The 19,520-nt window shown below is 40.9% G+C and overlaps 1 protein-coding gene across 1 annotated transcript in view; it reads right to left on the bottom strand.

Annotated features, from left to right (window-relative positions):
- Nucleotides 1-19,520, bottom strand: part of Fer1l6 (fer-1 like family member 6) — a 128,898-nt gene that overhangs the window by 72,506 nt on the left and 36,872 nt on the right. Inside the window, exons 12-18 of the mRNA XM_020185903.2 lie at nucleotides 18,335-18,443; nucleotides 15,368-15,551; nucleotides 12,398-12,518; nucleotides 10,695-10,795; nucleotides 7,426-7,516; nucleotides 3,913-4,032; nucleotides 2,665-2,817 (exon numbers count right to left, since the gene is read on the bottom strand). Of these exons, the coding sequence (XP_020041492.2) occupies nucleotides 2,665-2,817; nucleotides 3,913-4,032; nucleotides 7,426-7,516; nucleotides 10,695-10,795; nucleotides 12,398-12,518; nucleotides 15,368-15,551; nucleotides 18,335-18,443 (879 nt within the window). The remainder of the gene's footprint in view (nucleotides 1-2,664; nucleotides 2,818-3,912; nucleotides 4,033-7,425; nucleotides 7,517-10,694; nucleotides 10,796-12,397; nucleotides 12,519-15,367; nucleotides 15,552-18,334; nucleotides 18,444-19,520) is intronic.

Genomic DNA, 19,520 nt, shown 5'->3' with positions numbered 1-19,520 from the left:
CTGGAACAGGACTTCCTGTACCTGTCTACTGGCTGATGTGCACTGCAAAATTCAAAAGTTTCCAATGTTACAACTGCAACTTCCTAAATGTCTGTGCATGTGGGATGTTTACAGAGCCACTCGAAGGTCAAGTATGAGTAGATAAACTTTGAGGACTCTCTGGCTTACAGATTTTAGAGACTTAAATTCTATGCCTTTTTTTTCCACGTCCAAATTCCCCGCTAGTAAACCAGAATGAGTGGCAGGTGTCGGAAGACTGAGTCTCCCTGGTACCGCCTTTGCTTTTCCAGACTTGCCAATTCAGTAGGAGAGAACGAAGCATAGAGGGGCACAGTGGGTAGAAGGGAGTTAAAATTAGAGGTGACAATCAAAACAGGAACAAAAATAGTTTTGCTGAATCATCTTATCAAGATGTTTCATCAAGTAGCTATAACTGAATTCAGCGAACTTTTAGAAAGCTATCACCCAAAGCAATCCCAGCGGCAACAGGAAAATACAGTTAAAGGTGGAAGCCAAGGTTTATAGGCATATTGATAAAAATAATACACAGAAGATGAGTGCTAGAGGGCAAAAGTTCTGTTCTCAGCTATGTCTGTTCTCTGGCTTTATTTGACAGCTGTTCTTTGTTCTAATTTTATGCAGTGCCAGGACACATCAAAATATTTAGGAGAGAGTAACTTTATACCGTTTGCTGGTATTTTTAGCACATGGCCTTTGAAATGATTTGCTATTTTTAAGACAAATGTTTCTTGCCTCAACATCCCTCGAATGGAGAAAGTTAAAAGGAAATCTCTGAGATTTATGGTGAATGACTTGGGTAGAAAAAATTTAGTTTTCAGTTACAGTTTTATAGGAGTGAGTTTTAAAATTATTTTACATACTTGACAGAAAGTAACATGCAGAGAAGTAAACAATAGACGTGCTCTGTGAGGGGACATCCAGTTACAGCAATGTTCTCTGGGATGGTGGATTGTTTTAACACCAGTATTTAAGTGATTACTCTACGTGAGGCACAAGTGTGTGTTCTTTGCTCGGATTCACTCACTTAATTCTCACAGTCATTTCCACTTAATGAATTAAAAGTGGGAAAAAAACATTCTTCAAATGGATGAAGAATGTTAAGCAACTTCCCCAAGATTATACAACCAGTAAATATTGGCTCTGGAGTTCTGCTATGGGTTGAATTGTTCCCCCAAAATTCATTTTTTGAAGTCTTAATCCTCAGTACTTAGATTGTTACCTTATTTCATAATAAGGTCCTTGCATATGTAGCTAGTTAAGTTAAAATGACATTGTACTAGAGTAGGATGGGCCCTGAATCCAGTAAGACTGTTGTCCTTATACAAAGGATGTTCTGTGAAGAGACAGGTACACACAGGAAGAATGACGTGTAAGTATTGGTATTATGCTAAAATTGTGTTGTTTAAGCCAGTGAGTGCACAAAACTTTGTTACAACAGCCTTTGCCAACTTATACAAATTCTAAGCCAGGTTCACCTGATATCAAAGTCCATGCTTTAAGCCATGGCCTATACTGGATCTCAGGTTCAATTCCATGGGCCCTTCTGTCTGCAGCATCTAACAGTCACATCCATAGTAGCCAGGCGAGACTGGACTGCACTTGGAGGCTACTAACCTAGCTGCCCTCTGCCTATTGTTATCAACAGGTGTCCAATGTCTGTCCATGTGAAAGGATGAGGAACACAATATGGACTTCCATAAGGAACTGTTTCCCTGAAATGTCTATTGTGGGGTCTAGTTTAATTCATTCTCCTCTTTCATCTCCTCCTCTTTTCTTTCCCTCTTTTCCACTCCCACCAACTGCATAGCAGCCCCACAAACACTGGAAGACCTCTTTCATGCTATCAAATCACTTCCCAGGTAAGACTGTCATCACTTCACCTGTTCTTCATTTGGCATAACTTTGAGCCTTCTTACTCTCCCTCTGGGGCAGCAGAAGAATAATTATGTTACAGCAAGATGCCACACCAGACACTGGCAGGAGTCGGGAACAGTTAATCAAAAGACCCACATTCTTGTGGCTCATCCTCACATTGCTCATTTTTACTTGCTGTGATAGAAATTTCTTTGTAGTAGAAGAAAATACCCAGGAATTATGTTTGTGAGGACCCATTCATAGGGCATTTGGGGACCAAGTTATTTTGAAACATGCAAGGCCCCAAATTGATAAGATTATTATATTTTTTATAGTTTAAAGTCACCAGGAATCTTGAGCTAACAATTCTATTCCTCTCATAATTTTCTTTTTTCTATCAACATATATTAATTATACAATATTAATGGACTTCATTTAAAAATATAGGTTAACTTACGTGAAAAGATGCCAGGGACAAATTACTCTAGAGAAAAGGCAGTGAGACTTTTCATAGAACAACTTTCATTCTTACTAGAAATCAAAGAAGTAAAACTTAAAGCAACCTTGACATACAGCCACTAAAGTAAGACAGAAATTTATATGTATCTGATGACATAATAATTAGAAAACTGGAAGATTCAGTGCCTACTGCACTGTCATTTGAATCAAGAGGGGTGAGGTTTCTAGTTGTCCTCAGACCTCTGAAAGCACTGGAGAATAATCACAGACATGGATACCCAGCAAAGACAAAAATGTCCCTTCTTTTAACCAACAGCAGTGCAGACTTACTTTGAGGAAGTGAGTTTTGATCTTCCCACAGTGCTTGCCCATCTGTGCCTGCACAGGGGAGTACAGCAGGTCCTTGGAGGCGATGCGAGCGTATGCCACCCTCTTGTTATTGCTAAGCATCCAGATGAAGACATCAGGGATGGTGTGCTGTGGCTGTGGATAGATAGGCTCGTGGTTAATGGCACACTTCCAGGATTCTCCTATCCTGAAAGAGTCCTTCTGCAAAACAAGTTCTGTGCTGTGAAACATCTATGCAATCAAGCAAGGGAAGTGCAGCTTCCTTGGCCGTGAATTACATGGGAGTCCACATTGCACCTGTGTTTTGAGGACACATGAGTTGGCCCTGTGATTTGGTTTCTTTGATGGCCTACTCTTCTCCATCTAAAGAACAAACATTTTAAAAATAAATTTACTTTCTATAGAAAGCAAATCTGCAAAGGAACTTTGCAGATTTATATATATATTATATATATATATATCCTATATATATATTTATATATATCCTATATATATTTAATTATATATATTAAGCCTAATATATATAATTGCCAAGTGTTCTAATTTCACTTTTGGAGGTTATTCAGGAGAAAGTTGACTAAATTGCACAGAAGATTAAGCTTTAAAGTTGAGCTAATCAAGACAGGAAGTGCAGACCTCCATTCCAAGTAGCTCATTATATTTCTGTTTCAAATGCACATTTCTGAATTAACATAACTACCAAACAAAAAGGAAGCCTACTGCTTTGAAGTAGGTTTTGACACTCCTTGGCTAGAAGCAGATGTTCCGTCTTGCTCACCTTTGACACACAGGTACAATTGGTACCCAAAGGGGGCATCCACTCCTCTCTGATACAAGACCAGAGGCATGAGATGGGTTTTCTAGTCCAGGGTTGATCATTCACAGACCTGATGACTCAATGCCTGATTTTCTTATGAAAATTCCCATGTCTACCTACTGCCTGCCTTACTGCTTAGTATACATCAAGGGAATGACTGATATGAGGCAAGAATTACAACTTTCGAGAACCACAGAAGAGAAATCTGTACTTCTCCCCCAAACCTTCCCCAACAAAACTCAGCTTAAGAAGTTTCTATACATCATGAGCCAGGCCTTTTATTTTGCTGAATACTTGAACTTTACATATATATATATGCCATACACATTTTGATTAATTTAAAAATATCTTCTCCTGACCTTCCTAGGTGGAGTCTAATTCTTCCTGTGAGGTTTACCTGTACAATTGATTACCTCATCAACAAGAAAGCGGATTTTCTCCACAAAGTTTTGGGCTTCGTGAATCATTTCATTCAGAGATAACTTTTTCTTCTGCTGCTGAATGATCCCTGTGACTTCCTTGGACATTGCCTCCTAAAGCAAAACAAGAGTCAGTGTTGGGCTGGCGGAGTGCTTCAAGTGGTAGAGCACCTACCTATCAAGCGTGAGTCCCTGAGTTCAAACCCAAGATCCTCCAAAAAACAAAGAGTCACTGTAGATCTTTCTAGAAGCTAAGCGATAAACACTGCCCTGTTGCAGGAGAGCCATGAAGCTACTTGTATAGTGCCACAATAAACCCCTCATGGGGCTTGTTTTTGAGCTAATCAAGACAGGCAGCGCAGACTTACATTCCAAGTGGCTCATTATATTTGTGTTTCAAATGCTCATTTCTGAACTAACATAACTACCAAAACAAAAAGGAAGCCTACTGCTTACAAGTAGACTTTAACACTCCTTGGCTGGAAACAGATGCTCTGTCTTGCTCACCTTTGACACACAGGTATAATTGGTACCCAAAGGGGGCATCCACTCCTCTCTGAGCAGAGGCATGGGATGGGTTTCCTGGCCCAGGGTTCGTCATTTACAGACCTGAAGACTCAATGCACTGTGCATACTATGCACTTACTACAGACTTCGGAGGAACAATGAAGCAGTGAAGACCATCTCTCCTGAGATGAAGATGAGATGAAACAAAGGCTTGCCAAGGTCACATGGCTTTGTGAGACAAGACCTGAACCTTGGCTTTCTGATAATTAATAATAAAATTTATTGAGTTATTACTTTATGCCAGGCAATCCTCTAACCACCATATCAAGCCTTCTTTGCTCTTACTAACAAGCTTACAAAGTGGGTACAACTAATTCCATTTTAAGGCTGAGCAATTGGAGCAATTCCATTCCTGAGCAAGAGAGAGGAAGTTGAGGCTGGCTTCCAGCCAAGAAGGCATTATCTGAGAAACACTGCCTGGGAGCTCATTGAAACATTGGAAGTATTAGTTTTGATTCATTCTTTCAGACCACGTGTATGTGCAGTGCCTCCTGAGGTCCTGTGTGAGTTGACCCTGCATGCTCCTTCCTTTCCTCACTCACTGTCCCCTGTCAATGGCCACTGTCAATGGTCCTCAGGAGGCTATAGAGCACGCCAACCTTGACCGTCCTAAGGCGGGGCACTTGGAGCTTCTTCTTGTTCAAATTCTCTTCCAAGACCCCAGATGGCTTCAATTTAAATGCTATCATTGTATTGTTTCCCTATGCTTTCCTGTTCACTGTGGCTTTTCACATTCCCTTTATAATCACAACTGTGATCAGTTTTATGTGTTTGTTATTTACCTGTCTAAACAACATTACAATGTAATTTACAATGTAAATGTCACTTGGATGGGGCCTCCTCTGCCTTGCTCTTATCTTATACTGTTACGTGTCTGAGAGAGACACTGTCACATGGCAGTGACACCTAGCACATTCCTGGGATATAGCATGTGTTAAACAGATATTTGTGGAATGAATAGATCAATCTATAAAATCCCTTAAGACAAGCACCAAGTACTTTCAGCTGTGTGTTGTGAGCACCTAGCCCAGGGCCTGGTACACAGAGTGCCTTCAGTTAATGTTGACTAGAAGAACTGAACCCCTGCTCTCTATGTGCACAAGCTAAGGCCTGGAACCAGAGTCAGACTTAATCCATCCTTTCCTTGAGACTTTGATAGTTTTGTTAAGTGAAAGCAATACATGCAAATAATTAAATATGCAAAGCATCATGGAACCAGACAGTGGCAAAACCAAACAAAAATGTGAATAGAATTCATCATGTCATAAGAAGTCAAAAGACTACCCAGATCGAGGGAAAAATCAGATGTGCAGATCCATTATCAGAAAGAGTCCAAAAGTGTTGGGGCACAAACATAAGAGAAAGGAGTAGTGGAGGGCACAGCTGGGATGCTAGATGGTGAACAGTCCTGTATACCAAGCAAAAGGAATTTGGACTTCTTCCTATGGATGATTGACTTTAATGATTTTTAAAGCACAACTCATCTGATCAGATTTTTTGTAGAAATCTTTTGGTGGTCATATGAAAGATGGATTGGCAGAAGTTCACTGCAAAGCCTAGGCCTGAAATGCTCAGGAACTCAGTTTAGACTGTGATTCTGGGGATGAAGAAGTAGAGTAAGTTCTAGAGTGTTTAAGGGGCAGAATCAGCAGGACCTGGGTCACACTGGCTGTTTAAGGTGAAGGATAGAGAGTTAACACTGACACATAGACTTCTGGTGGGAGCAACAAGCATGGCTGGCAGTGCCAACACAGGATGCAGAACAAGGTAAGATAGGTGTGGACTCAGGAGGAGACAATGAGTGTGAGGGAAAATGAGACAGGCAGGTGAGATTTCCATTAGGAGGCGGGATATAGCGATCTGGAGATGAGAAGAGGGACTTGAGCCATACAAAGATAGTGAAGTGGTAGGTTTGTTCAAGCCCAGGACTGCCATGCAACAAGAAGACAAAGGTCTGCAGAGAACATGGAGTGAAGGGACACTGCAGTGACAGCACCTCAGCCAATGAGCTGAGGAAGAACCAGACAGGGGGATGTTACACGTGCTGGAATCCAGCCTCTTACACACTTGGGAGGACAGGAAAGGAATGTTCTGGAAGAAGGGTAAATGAGGAGTTAAGACACTTGGATTTTAGTCTCCGGACTTTAATTAATGAGCTATGACCTTTAGAAAATCATTTAATCTTTCTGAGCCCCATTCAAATCTTTAAAATGTTCCTGAGGAATCAAACACTGAATAATTTTTCTTTGCAGGACTATCATGGCATCATGCAAAATGTCTCTTGGCGCTATGGCTAGGACTGAAGTTTTGAGATGAGATAATTCAAGGTCTAATTTGGTCTGGTATTTTTCAGTCATTACTTATTCAACAAGACCAAGCATCTATATCCATATCTCTATCTATCTATTTATCTATCTATCTATGCATATATTTACACTATATATTTACATCTAGATAGATAGATGCTTATAGATATATGTAAGAATCTATAAGCACCATGCAGTTGTCCAGGACACAGAGGGGCATCAGACGACAGTCAAGAAATGCTGACAACTTTTAGACAATTCCTGATGGAGGAAGTCAAGGAGGGGAGGAACCGCTGTTTATTTTGAGTTCTTGGTTTATGAGGCATGCAGACAAATAAAGGGCCAAAAACCTTTAACAAAATACAAATGTCAAGAAAATAAGCAAGGGGGACATCCCCCAACAGAACAGGAAGCAGGACTGGTGGGCTTCTAGCTCATACCTGTAAACCTTCAACAAATGCTAGCTCCTTTCCAACTCAACATACATTCCTTCTCACCTTGTTTCTACATCACACAGAATGATGTCCTTGCCACCTTATCCTTATTCGGCCTATGACCCACGCCTCACTCATGAGGTTTCTTTTTAAAGCACATGTTTTAACTCTGTTCAATGTATAAATAGATTTTCACATACCAGCTCCTGCCAACAGAGTGTAAGTCGTTTCTTATCTAAAGTAGTTTGGTTCAACATCTTGGGCTTTTTTTCTGCTTCAGAGATAAAGGCACTAAAAGAGAAGAATAACAATTTTGAAGCCTACTCAGTGCAAATCCATTTATAAGATTCCAGAGATTTGCAAATATACTTTCTGCAATTCAAAGAAAAGATGATGGAGTCACAGAATCAAGATTTTTAAATTAGGATTAAACAATGATGCATGAACTGTTTTAAGAGACAATGTGGGAATTGGAAGTGATGCCCAGATCCTGCATTGGTTTGGAGAATAAATGTTTCTTCCACTTTCTTTCAATATGCATTCATTGTGGTTGCTGTCAAAGTTCATAACAAAAACACACAAACTAATACAGTTTTTCTTCATCTCTCAAACTTAAAACACATCAAAATTTCCTGAAAAGTTACATGGAAAGTAGGTATTTACACTCAATACTCAGATGTGTCTCCACCTCACTGAGTAGTAACACTGTTTAGACATGAAGTATAGAATGTGCTCAATAGGAAAATCGCAGAGGCTATGAATATAATTCAAGAAGAAATGTAAATGATGGAAAAACTTGAAGAAATAAGATATTTATCATTTGTTATAAATTAAATGCAAATTAAAATCAATACCATTTCATCTGTAAAATAAATAATATTTAATATCAGTGAAGGTATGGGAGAGGACAGAAGAATGTGTGTGATTGCATGAATATAAATTGTTACAATGTGTCAGACACTATTTGACAGTACCTATCAACATTTATACGTATATATCATTTGACTCAAAAATTACACTAGAATTTTTACTCTTACAAATAACTGAATGATTTTGGAGGAATATGTTTACACAATAATATTTACTGTAGCGTTATTCATAGTAGCAACATAAATGGGAACAACTTAAATCATTAGGGACCGATTAAATGTCTTATGACACATTCACGTGATGGAATATTGAAAACGTCTATTATGTGCAACTGTACAAAGATGCCTTTGTATTACTGAATGAAAAAGCAACCTGCTGAACAAATGTGTAAGATCATTTATGATGAAATAAAGTATTTTTATATGAGGATGTGTGTTCACAAATGCACAATGAAAAAGCCCAGGAGAGCAAATTAATCTCTTCTCTCTGGAGAGTAAAATTGGAGAAAAAACTGAGAACACACACACACACACACACACACACACAAATTTGATAGGCATGTAGTTTTTCTGTGATTAAAAAAGTCACATATAAAGGAAACAAAAGAGGAGTCTAAGCCTACCACACCTCCCAATGAGAGCATCACACCAGGGCTCTGCCTGTTGGCAATGTGAAGCCTTACCAGAAATTCTCTTTGGAACTACTAGTAAAGTTACATTTTCTGTTCATCTGAAGAAAGAACAGAAAGAATTATATTTTGAGGTGGGAGTTTTGTTGCTCCATTCCTGCTTTTTTTAGAGGCACAAAAATTCCATTTTACTCTCCAGAATAGGTAAGCCCAGGTAGACATTTGAACACTTATGATCCCCTTCTCCCCAGGGAGAGAGATAATATGTTTCCTCATCAAATTCAGAGTAAGTGACATGGCACATGCTCCATTTGTTCTCCATATTTCGGTCTGAGCCTGCCTGCTGGCAGTGGACAGCCTCATCACTTCAATGTGACAAAAGTGACTGGTCTTTGCTGGGGGAGAGGAGTGCCCCAGAAGTTCAGCAGCTTGACCATAAATAAGGGAAGAGGAACAGGAAGACCAATTTGACCACAAGTCCAGCTGCTTTCTCAAATTCAGACTTACCAAATATAAAACTAACATTTTGATCATTGAACCTCATAAATATTTTCTCAGTTGACTGGAAACTTGAAGAGAAAAGGGAACATTTAATTGTCACCCTCATGTAATCCCCTAATACTGAAAAGTTACTGAGCTATTAATCTACTCACAAATGGTTCCTAAAACTGAGATTATGAAGCTTTTAAATGAAATTGCAGGTGGCACTTAGCTCTCAGCAGAAGTAGCACTTAATATATATTGCTTTTATAATGAAAAATGAAAAAGAAATAAAGATAGCTAACACTTCACATTGATTTCTTTGCTTTCTTTTTTAAAAGAAAATTGGTTCTTTTGAACCAATTTTGAGAGATTGGGAAGACAACATTTATAACGTAGAACACAAGATTTAGCTACTGCCTGTCTACTGGTTTTTGTCTTTTATCAAATTAATCTCCACTTTTCTGATAATTCCATTATGGTAAATTCTCAAGTCTTGACCTAATTAATTTCAAGAGTTGGTTCAAGTTATTTCCACATAGGGTTAGCAGCCTCTAAGATGGCTTCAATGAGTTATTCCTTCTACAACTCATGCCATGTGTGATCCCATCGCTTGTGATGTGGGCTGCATCTATGAATTGCTTCTAATAGACAATGTCAAGAGTGATGGGACAATGCTTCCAGTTTAGGTCATGATATACTAAAATGTCCATCTTTCTGACTTGTCCTATCTGACTCTTCTTGCACAGTCACTGATGAAGCAAGCTCCATGTCATAAGTGGCAGCCTGGAAAGGCCCACATGGCAAGGAATTGAGGATGGCTTCCCACCAACAGCCAGAAAGAAAATGAGTTCTCAGTCCAACAACCCATGAAGATTTGAATTTTGTAAATGGTCATGTGAGTGGTCTTTGTGGTCAGTCCTTCCCATCTGGGCCCACAGACTACTTCAATCTCAGTCAATGCCTTGAGAACTCAGCTGAGCCACCCCTGGATTCCCGACACACAGAAACTGAGATGATAAATACTGTTTTAAACCACTGTGTTTGGGGGTAATTTGTTACTCAGTATTCTTTAACTATTCTCTATTTTTGATCTTTTATTATATTTTCTACCACCTCAAATAAGAGTCTTTAATTGGTAGTTACTAATGTGAAATTTCAATTCAGCAGTTTAGTGTTTGGTATTGTCAAATCATTGCTGAGTATCCAGCAAATGCAAAGCACCATGCTAGGCACTAATGTGACAAGCATTTTCCTTGTTTCATAAAGAATCTTTGCAATAGGTCTATCTTTCCTTTAAGTTTCAGCCTTTGGTTTGTGGTTTGTGCTAGGAAACAATAGTTAGCCCACAAGCACTAGCTAAATTACTGAACAAAATAAAGAGAGATATAACACTATAAAGTGCCCCTCTGAAGGCACATCAAGCTGACTGGTTTCTCAAGGTCATTAAAACCTGATTCCAGATGAGCTGAGCTCCCACGTGGTAGCTACCTGCTTTGACTGACAAAGTCACTGAGTGCCAACTTCATCTTCTCTTCTGGTGCCTCTTCTGAAATCTTGAGCAATTCTTTCACTTCTTCTATACCTTCTTCCTGAAAACAAATCACAGGGGTGGAGGAATAAGGGGCAGGAGTGAGAGCTGTAGTAGAGGTATTGATTGTTACATCCTAGAACCAATATTTAGCTATTTTTATTATTGTTGATGCCACTGTTGTTTTGGAAATGAAGGAAGAGTTCCCTGATTCTCATGAACTAGAAATGCAACTGTATTCCAGCTCTGAGCTTTCCTTTTCGTAGGCAGAATTAGTCTGAACACGTATCTTCTCCTATATTGTTCAATCATTGTTTCTTTCACGGATCCACTCCCTAAATTGGTACACTTAGACTCCACCCTGTGAGAAAACAATACTATGGGAAATGTAGAATAATGTAGAGTAAATTGCATATGATTATCAAAAACTCCAAAAGCAATTTCAAGTCAATTTTTATACACTAATGTAATGATGTTGAAAACTCTCGGAAGTAAAAGGGCTATCGTTTTTCTGAGTGTATCAGTTTTTGGCCAGGGAACAGGGCAGGTTGCATGTGGCAATGACATACATTTATATACTTAATAATCGCACTTTTCCTTTGGGGTCTAAATTCTAGGATTCCATTCAGCAGCTTGGAGGAAACGACCCCAATGGGAAATGTGCATGCTGCCACTGCTTTGCTGGAATTCACAAAAGCTGTATTTTCTACCATTGCCACAGTCTAGTGCCTGAGGACATACGATCCCCTTTTTCTGCTGTCACTAGAAGAATAGGCAACACTGTGGAGTGGTTAAGGATTTGGGCTCTGGTTCAGACTACCTGGTTTCAATCCAGCTGTAGCACTTGCTTTTATGCTTGGTTTCTTCATCTGTAAATAGTTATAATTTTAATTATAATTATAGTACTGCCTAAAACACTCAGGGGGTTTGAGCTTCAATTATGTTAGCCATGACTGAAGAGATGCTGGAAAAGAATTAGAAATGAGTGCTAAAGGCTACTAGACCTCTAGGGTCTAGTAGTGATTTGTTTTTGTCAAGATTCCCAGAGATAAATTATCTATTCTGTCTGAGGGAGAAGCAAGACCAGCCTTATAAAGGGGATCTGTGCCCCCTCCCCACAACGTGGTGTGACCCCAGACCAAACCTCACTACTGCCTGGAATCCCACAGCCAAAGACAATACTTTGTTTTACACAATTAAGATTAGGGATTATAAAGGAAACGTGTTCTTTCCTTAGTTTAGGTTCTAATGGATGGGAGGGCTTAGACAAGGGTTATCTGGTGAGGTGTGTGGACAGTGAGGAGAACATGCTTTCTCCCTATGAGATGTGTGGAGTGGAAGTAATAATGTGAGCATAGGAGAAAAGGATTAGTTTTAACCAGGACATATCGATTTTATGAGAATGTCTTCAACTCTGCCTTTTAGAGATTAAGGAATTAGCCCATTTTGTGACAGTAAGCAGATAAATAGTTAGACTTACAGTCCAGGGATTTGTAAAATGTACTCATTCCTCTGGATCCAGACAGTAGGAGCCGCAAAATGCAGCTGCTTCACTTCACTTGTATTTAAACTGAGATTGAGACTGTCTACTGGATGGATAAAAAAATTCCTTTTGCTCCCAGTTGCCTAAACTGCAAACCCAGCACCTATGCAAATTACTCACCAGGAGGTCTGCCATTTTCTCCAGCATGTTGGACCAGTGCAGTCTGAAGGTCTGGTCTCCCCAAGAGCTGATGAAGGAGACACATGGCTTCTTGGCCTCAAATGGCAAATAGTTGTAATTCCTGTAAAAGTACATTGGTAATTGGTGTTTTTTTAGGCAATTCCAGCCACATGTTCATGTTTTATAAGGTTCTAGTAGGGTAAGGGCAAACTATCAAAGTATTAACACCTCCCTAGTCTTTAATTGGGGAACCATGAACACGAGGAGTTATGTGATTATAATGCAGTATTAATATCTACCATCAAATGAACAGCAAAGCTTAGAAATGATCACCAGAGAGCAGGATTTATCAGGTAAGAGTTCTTTTAAAAGGTTTTAAACTGTGGGAGGAAAATTTATTTTTAAATGTCTATATTCTTCGCATGTATAAGGATCAACTGAGATAACAGATGATAATGTATTTTGTAAACTGAAATTGCTAGAGAAATGTAAGGTAATAATATTATTGAGAGTGAAGGCATATGTCCCAAACTAAACTTCACCATTCTATGGTTTGGCATAATCCTTGCATCTATCATGCATCCATGCATCCATCCATCCATCCATCCATCTGTCCATCCATCCATCCGTCCACCCACCCATCCATCCATCCATCCATCCATCCACCCACCCACCCATCCACCCATCCATCTAGCTATTCATCCACCCACCCATCCATCCATCCAACCAACCATCCATCCGTCCACCCACCCACCCATCCATCCATCCATCCATCCACCCACCCACCCATCCATCCATCCATCTAGCTATTCATCCACCCACCCATCCATCCATCCATCCACCCACCCACCCATCCATCCATCCATCCATCCACCCACCCACCCATCCACCCATCCACCCATCCATCCATCCATCCATCCACCCACCCACCCATCCATCCATCCATCCATCCATCCACCCACCCACCCACCCACCCATCCACCCATCCACCTAGCTATTCATCCACCCACCCATCCATCCATCCAACCAACCATCCTTCCAACCAACTATCCATCCATCCATTCATCTATCCACCTATCCATCCATCCATGCACCCATTCATCCACCTATCCATCCACACAATATTTATTATTACCTGGCATTGGTTTAATAATGTAGGTAACTTGCTTGACAAGAAGGGACAAGAGGAATAGCAAAGTGACTAATAGAGCCACATGGAATCTTTAAGGGTGCCAGGGAAATACCTTCAAAATACTAATGAGAAAGAGACAGTTAACAAGGTGAGATGGAAGACAGAAAAGAAAGAAATTACTGTGTAGCTTTGATTCCTGAGGAAAAATGAATAGGTATAGAGGCAGATAAGATGGTAGAGAAGTGGTAAAAAGTTTAGAAGTTCCCTGCCTAATGACAGGTATTTTCTTGACTAGGTTTTCCCCAACTCCTTTGTAATATTCTCACAGACAACTGGGACTGTAAAGAAAACTATGGAAGAAAGGCCAAAACAAACACTTAGAATGGGTATGGCAGGACAGGTGGCTCTGACAATCTGCAGTATTTCAAACAATACATCTATGGTAGTGGGGGTGGGGAGAGACAGAGAAAGAGACAGACAGAGGCAGAGAGAACAAGCTTTGTTTCCATTCCAAAAAAAGCTGAAGAGAACTGCAGCCTGAACAAAGGAATGGCTGTTCTTTTTTGGCTCTCCAGCTCCAATTTCTTCTGAAGTAGACAAAGAATTGGCAAAGGAGCCCCCTGGCCTGCTCTATAGGAAACAAGCCAGCAGGTATCCATTCAAAAAAAAAAAGCAAATAGGTTCTTGGCAGAAACTGAGGTTGTCATTACAGCACAAGGACAACAAAAAGTTTAGAAACCAAACTTCCCTCTTGATTTTATCTCCTTTTAAATTATAGCACTAAAGATTCTGCAACTAAATAAATTCTCACTCACTACTGTACTTTGCCCAAGGTTTCTCTGGTTTGGATCATTTCAAGCTGATGGAGCTCAGGGCTCTTTGGTTCTACAAAGACTGGTGGTTTCTTAGGTGAACTGCAGTGTAGACAGAAAGTAGTGGTGTTCCATGAGAAGAATAGGGTTTAGAAAATGTAGTGGTCCAGCATAATTTACAGGCATTTGAACTCTGTTCCAGCCTGAGATGCCATGTTTCCCCACTTATCAGACAGGAATCACAACCAACAAATTGCAATCCAAACTCAGCCAATTGTCTAGAGTGATACACACCAACCTTCAGAGCAGCTGCCTTAATATATGGAAAGCCTCCTTTCATATCAAAGACTGAGCATGGTATGTGAATAGTTCTAAGATCCTGTTTGTGAAACACGGGCTAGGGACGGCCCTCCACTGATCAGGCTTTTAGAAACAGAAAGTCAAGAGTCACAGCATGAAACTCCTACCCGCGAGCATAATTTTATGGCTCACACAGGGTGCTCATATACATTATGTTTATTGTTTGTTCATCCTAACAACTTTAAGAGGTCAAATCTGGACCGTTCCCATTTTACAGTTAGGGAGACTGAGGGAAAAGAGGCTTGAGATTGCCCAATTTCTGGAGGGTTCCAACCACAGACCCAATAGGCTTTGAACTCTAACATGTGCCAACCTGATGCCTAGGTATGGCCCCAAGGTCAAAGTTGACTTCACAAAATAATGAGTTAACTCAGATAAAAAGGGCAGAAGATTGGGCAGACACACAAACATCAATCAATCATATGCATCCAGGATGCCATGTGCACAGTGGTTGCTGCTGAGAGTGACACAGTGGTCCCAGCATCACAAGTGTTTTTCTATTGAAAAGGGCTGTGGAGTGCATCTACTCTGACCTCCACCTTTTACCTCAGCAAACTGAGATTTTTTTTAATTTATGTTTTATTTTTATGGAGTGGAACAATCTCACTATCAGGCAAAATCACACCATCAGAAACCTCGGCTGTTCTTGCCTACTGCATCTCCTACCTGTTCCCATCTGTCACCAGAGGCTTCTCTGGGTGAGTGGTGGAGGCCGTGGAAATGGCTATATCATGGGCCACATCCCCTTCTCCTTCATGCAGCAGAGGAAGGCCCTCTTCTTCAGCTGACTCAGCTGACTTCTTCTTACTCCCATGATGGGACCCTCCATCAATCAGGTTTCCAAAATTACCTGCACAGGCAGTGCAAGGGGAAAGGGGCTGGGTGTCAGTAAGCGGGAACAGTAAGCTTGGCATAAAAGATCCACGTTCACGTCTTCCCATGACAAGGAATTAAGATGTCAGGATGAAAGTGGAAAGAATGAATGGTGAGAACAAAAACTAAGCTGGATCGTGGCAATGAGCCATCGTCTCCATCCATCTTATTTCCTCTTTCGTAAAACCTTCATAAGTTACAAATTAGAACTCACATTAAGGAAAGAAGAAGAGTTACTAGAAATTCTAAAATTAATTTATCCTGCCAAAATTTTTCATAGAGATGTCACTAAAGGATAGTTATAGATATGTCATTTTATAATCTTTTTCACTCAACACAATATCATGAATGCCTTTTCAAAACTGTCTCTTCTCTAAGAGAAGAGTTCTTGTCCAAGTCCCCAAAGACAAAAATCATGTTTTAAACAGTAAGTGTGGAAGGGAAAGAAAGGGAAGAGAAGGGGTGGGAAGGGAAGGGAGAGGAAGAGAATGGAAGGGAAGAGAATCGAAAGGAAGTAGAGGGAAGGAAGAGAAAGGGAATATCCTGTGGGGACAACTAGGGCAGTTTGTGTACTAAAAGTATGTTTTATAAGAATAGATATCCCCTATATGCATATTAGTGCCATTGAGCTCTTCATTTTATAATCTGATTTCAAATGCTTAAAAAAACTAAGGTGAACATTTACCACTTTTGGAAGGAGACCCAGAGCCAGCCATATTATAGAGGTGTTCTATTTTGTTTAAATAAAGAAAGGTCTGGGTTCATAAGCTTGTGATGACAGAGCTTCTTAACTTGGGAAGCCTTTCAAAATCCTCCTCTCCTGATTGCCTCCTTTCCTGGCCTCTTCCTCCCGTCTACATCAGGCTCTGAGCCACTGCTCTGTAGTTCTGTAGTAGATGCTGTTGGTGCCTCACCCAGATGCCCTTACTGGGAAGGAGCACCCAGTCCCCAGATCCCAAAATAGCTGCCAGCAGCTCCTAGTAGACACTTGCCCTGGATAGTGCCTTCTACTGATGGAGACGGCCTCTCCTGAAAGATTACCTATGCTGAAAGCCACTCACTGTGGATGTAAAAGCCACAGAGCCACGCCTTGCTTCAAGGCGGGGAGGGGTCAAGTCTAGGGCTGCAACTGGTTTCCCTGTCCTAGGAGATCTGCCTGTGCTGCTTCTTTCCCATTTTTCTCCTGAGTGGATGCCACCAAAATCTCACTGTACAAGAGTCCTCTCAGGCTTTGTTTCTGGGAACCTGACCTAAACAGGTCCTGAACACCACATGCTACTTCTATCACTCTATCATCTTGTCTGATAGAGTGATAGACATCTTTGTCAACATTGAAGATGGAATGGCTGTAGTTTTAATTTTTGTGCCTCCACTGCCCACTACTGGTCACGGCACTCAGAGTCTTGATACATATTTGGCGAGTCAATGATCGTGATGTCCTCAAGAGCCTCTTTTCAATTCCTTCCCTTCTCCTTTACCCCCATCTTTGTTTAGGGCCTGAAGAGGCACAATGGCTTCCTAGAAAGAGAAGGTGATCTTACAGTTGGCAGGCCTTGCTTAACTTTTCTTTCTAAAATTCAGCAGCTGTGTGAACTACTACGGTTATCTAGTGCTCTGGGGATCCACTGTGGTTGAAATCAGTGGATTTGTGGTAAATTGATCATGAAACCGGAGCAAGAGAGAAGAGAAGGAGGACAAATAGGTGGATCAAAGGTTTCTAGTTTTTAACAGAATAACAGAAAAGACAGTGAACAACTGGGAAGAGAGTGGGTGAAGGGTGGGACCATGTAGTATGAAATGGACAGAGAGGGAGTGAAGAGGACAGAACACAGAAGAATGGCCTGGGTAGTCCCAGGAGTCAACAGAAAGATGTCATGGTGGAAGGCAGAAAGATGGAGGTTAAGATTAGAGAACAGGGTGTTGAGAAGCAGGAGTACAGAGGTGGGGACACATCTGCGTACCGAGTTCACTGCCTCTGCAGAACCCAGTCCAGTAAGAGATCTTCTTGGCCCTTGGCAAGTTCTTTCTTGGACAGATCCCCATCATCCCACATGTGTCCTGATCCCATCCTGGAGCCCCACATTACTGACCTCCTTTCTCTTCTCTAGCCCTTAGGTGCCTGGAGCTAGCTCTTGGGTCTGTCTCAGTCTGCACTCCGAGCCTCGCTCCTCAGAGCTAATCCTCCCAGTCTTTTTCCCAGAGGGTACCTCTAGCCTGTGGATATACACACATGGACCTCCAGCTGAACGGCTAAAAGGCCTGGATCCCATCTCCATCTCCTTCTGCCCCATTTCGAGAGAGCTGCCTCAATGTAAGCCAAGCCCTTCTCTGATGCAATGCTCTTCCTTGTCTCAGCTGCACAACAGCCAGTAAGATTGCTAGGGATTATAATAATAGTATTGACTGGATGTGTGGTGCTTTGCACATGTTAACTCATTAAACCCTGCAACAACTCTGTGCAGAGTCATTATTATTCCTACACTGTAGATAAAAAGCCAAAGACTCGAGAAAATTAAGGGGATGCGGGATAATGGAACCAGGATTAGTAACCTGAGTATCTCTGAATCCAAACCTATATTGTTACCCACTTTTTAAAAGTGGGACAATAAATCTATCCTTTATATGTTGACAATAGGGTAGACAAGAAATTCTTCATTTCTTTTTTGAGATGCAAATATCCTCCAAAGTACAATCACCTTCATACAGGGCTCTGATTAATTCATCCAAGAAATAGGTATGTGCTAAGCTGCCTGCACTTACCGATAGACACTTCGAAGCTGATGGGTTTATCGCCAATCTTCCGGTCAATCATGGTAGCTTCAAAAAATGCTCCAAAGAGTAAATATTCCTCATATTTTTCTGGTATAATCTATGGAAAGAAAAAAAAATCAAGAGAACTGGCATTTTTCTCTCTCCAGGAAGCTAAGTTCGTGATGCTGACTTGGTCCAGCATAATTTACAGGCATTTGAACTCTGTTCCAGCCTGAGATGCCATGTTTCCCCACTTATCAGACAGGAATCACAACCAACAAATTGCAATCCAAATTCAGCCAATTGTCTAGAGTGATACACACCAACCTTCAGAGCAGCTGCCTTAATATATGGAAAGCCTCCTTTCATATCAAAGACTGAGCATGGTATGTGAATAGTTCTAAGATCCTGTTTGTGAAACACGGGCTAGGGACGGCCCTCCACTGATCAGACTTTTAGAAACAGAAAGTCAAGAGTCACAGCATGAAACTCCTACCCGCGAGCATAATTTTATGGCTCACACAGGGTGCTCATATACATTATGTTTATTGTTTGTTCATCCTAACAACTTTAAGAGGTCAAATCTGGACCGTTCCCATTTTACAGTTAAGGAGACTGAGGGAAAAGAGGCTTGAGATTGCCCAATTTCTGGAGGGTTCCAACCACAGACCCAATAGGCTTTGAACTCTAACATGTGCCAACCTGATGCCTAGGTATGGCCCCAAGGTCAAAGTTGACTTCACAAAATAATGAGTTAACTCAGATAAAAAGGGCAGAAGATTGGGCAGACACACAAACATCAATCAATCATATGCATCCAGGATGCCATGTGCGCAGTGGTTGCTGCTATGAGTGACACAGTGGTCCCAGCATTACAAGTATTTTTCTAATGAAAAGGGCTGTGGAGTGCATCTACTCCGACCTCCACCTTTTACCTCAGCAAACTAAAGCTCAGAGATACAAAGAACTTCTTAAGGTCACACAGCAAGTTAAAGTCAGTTAAGCCTAAGACCTGGTCTTCACAACGGCTGCTCTGTCAAGGACCCCGTAGTCTTAAAGACAGGACTATGACAGGTCATTAAGATAGAAATCATCATGAGGTAATTGCAAATGACTCTCATTAATGTGGAACATATGTCACTGGGGCACAGTGACCTCGCATTGCATTTCTGAGAAAGTAGCCTAAGTGAGTTGG

This window comes from Castor canadensis, chromosome 3 (assembly GCF_047511655.1).
Source record: "Castor canadensis chromosome 3, mCasCan1.hap1v2, whole genome shotgun sequence".
Lineage (NCBI taxonomy): Eukaryota > Metazoa > Chordata > Mammalia > Rodentia > Castoridae > Castor > Castor canadensis.
This window is presented reverse-complemented; position numbering and strand designations above follow the sequence as displayed.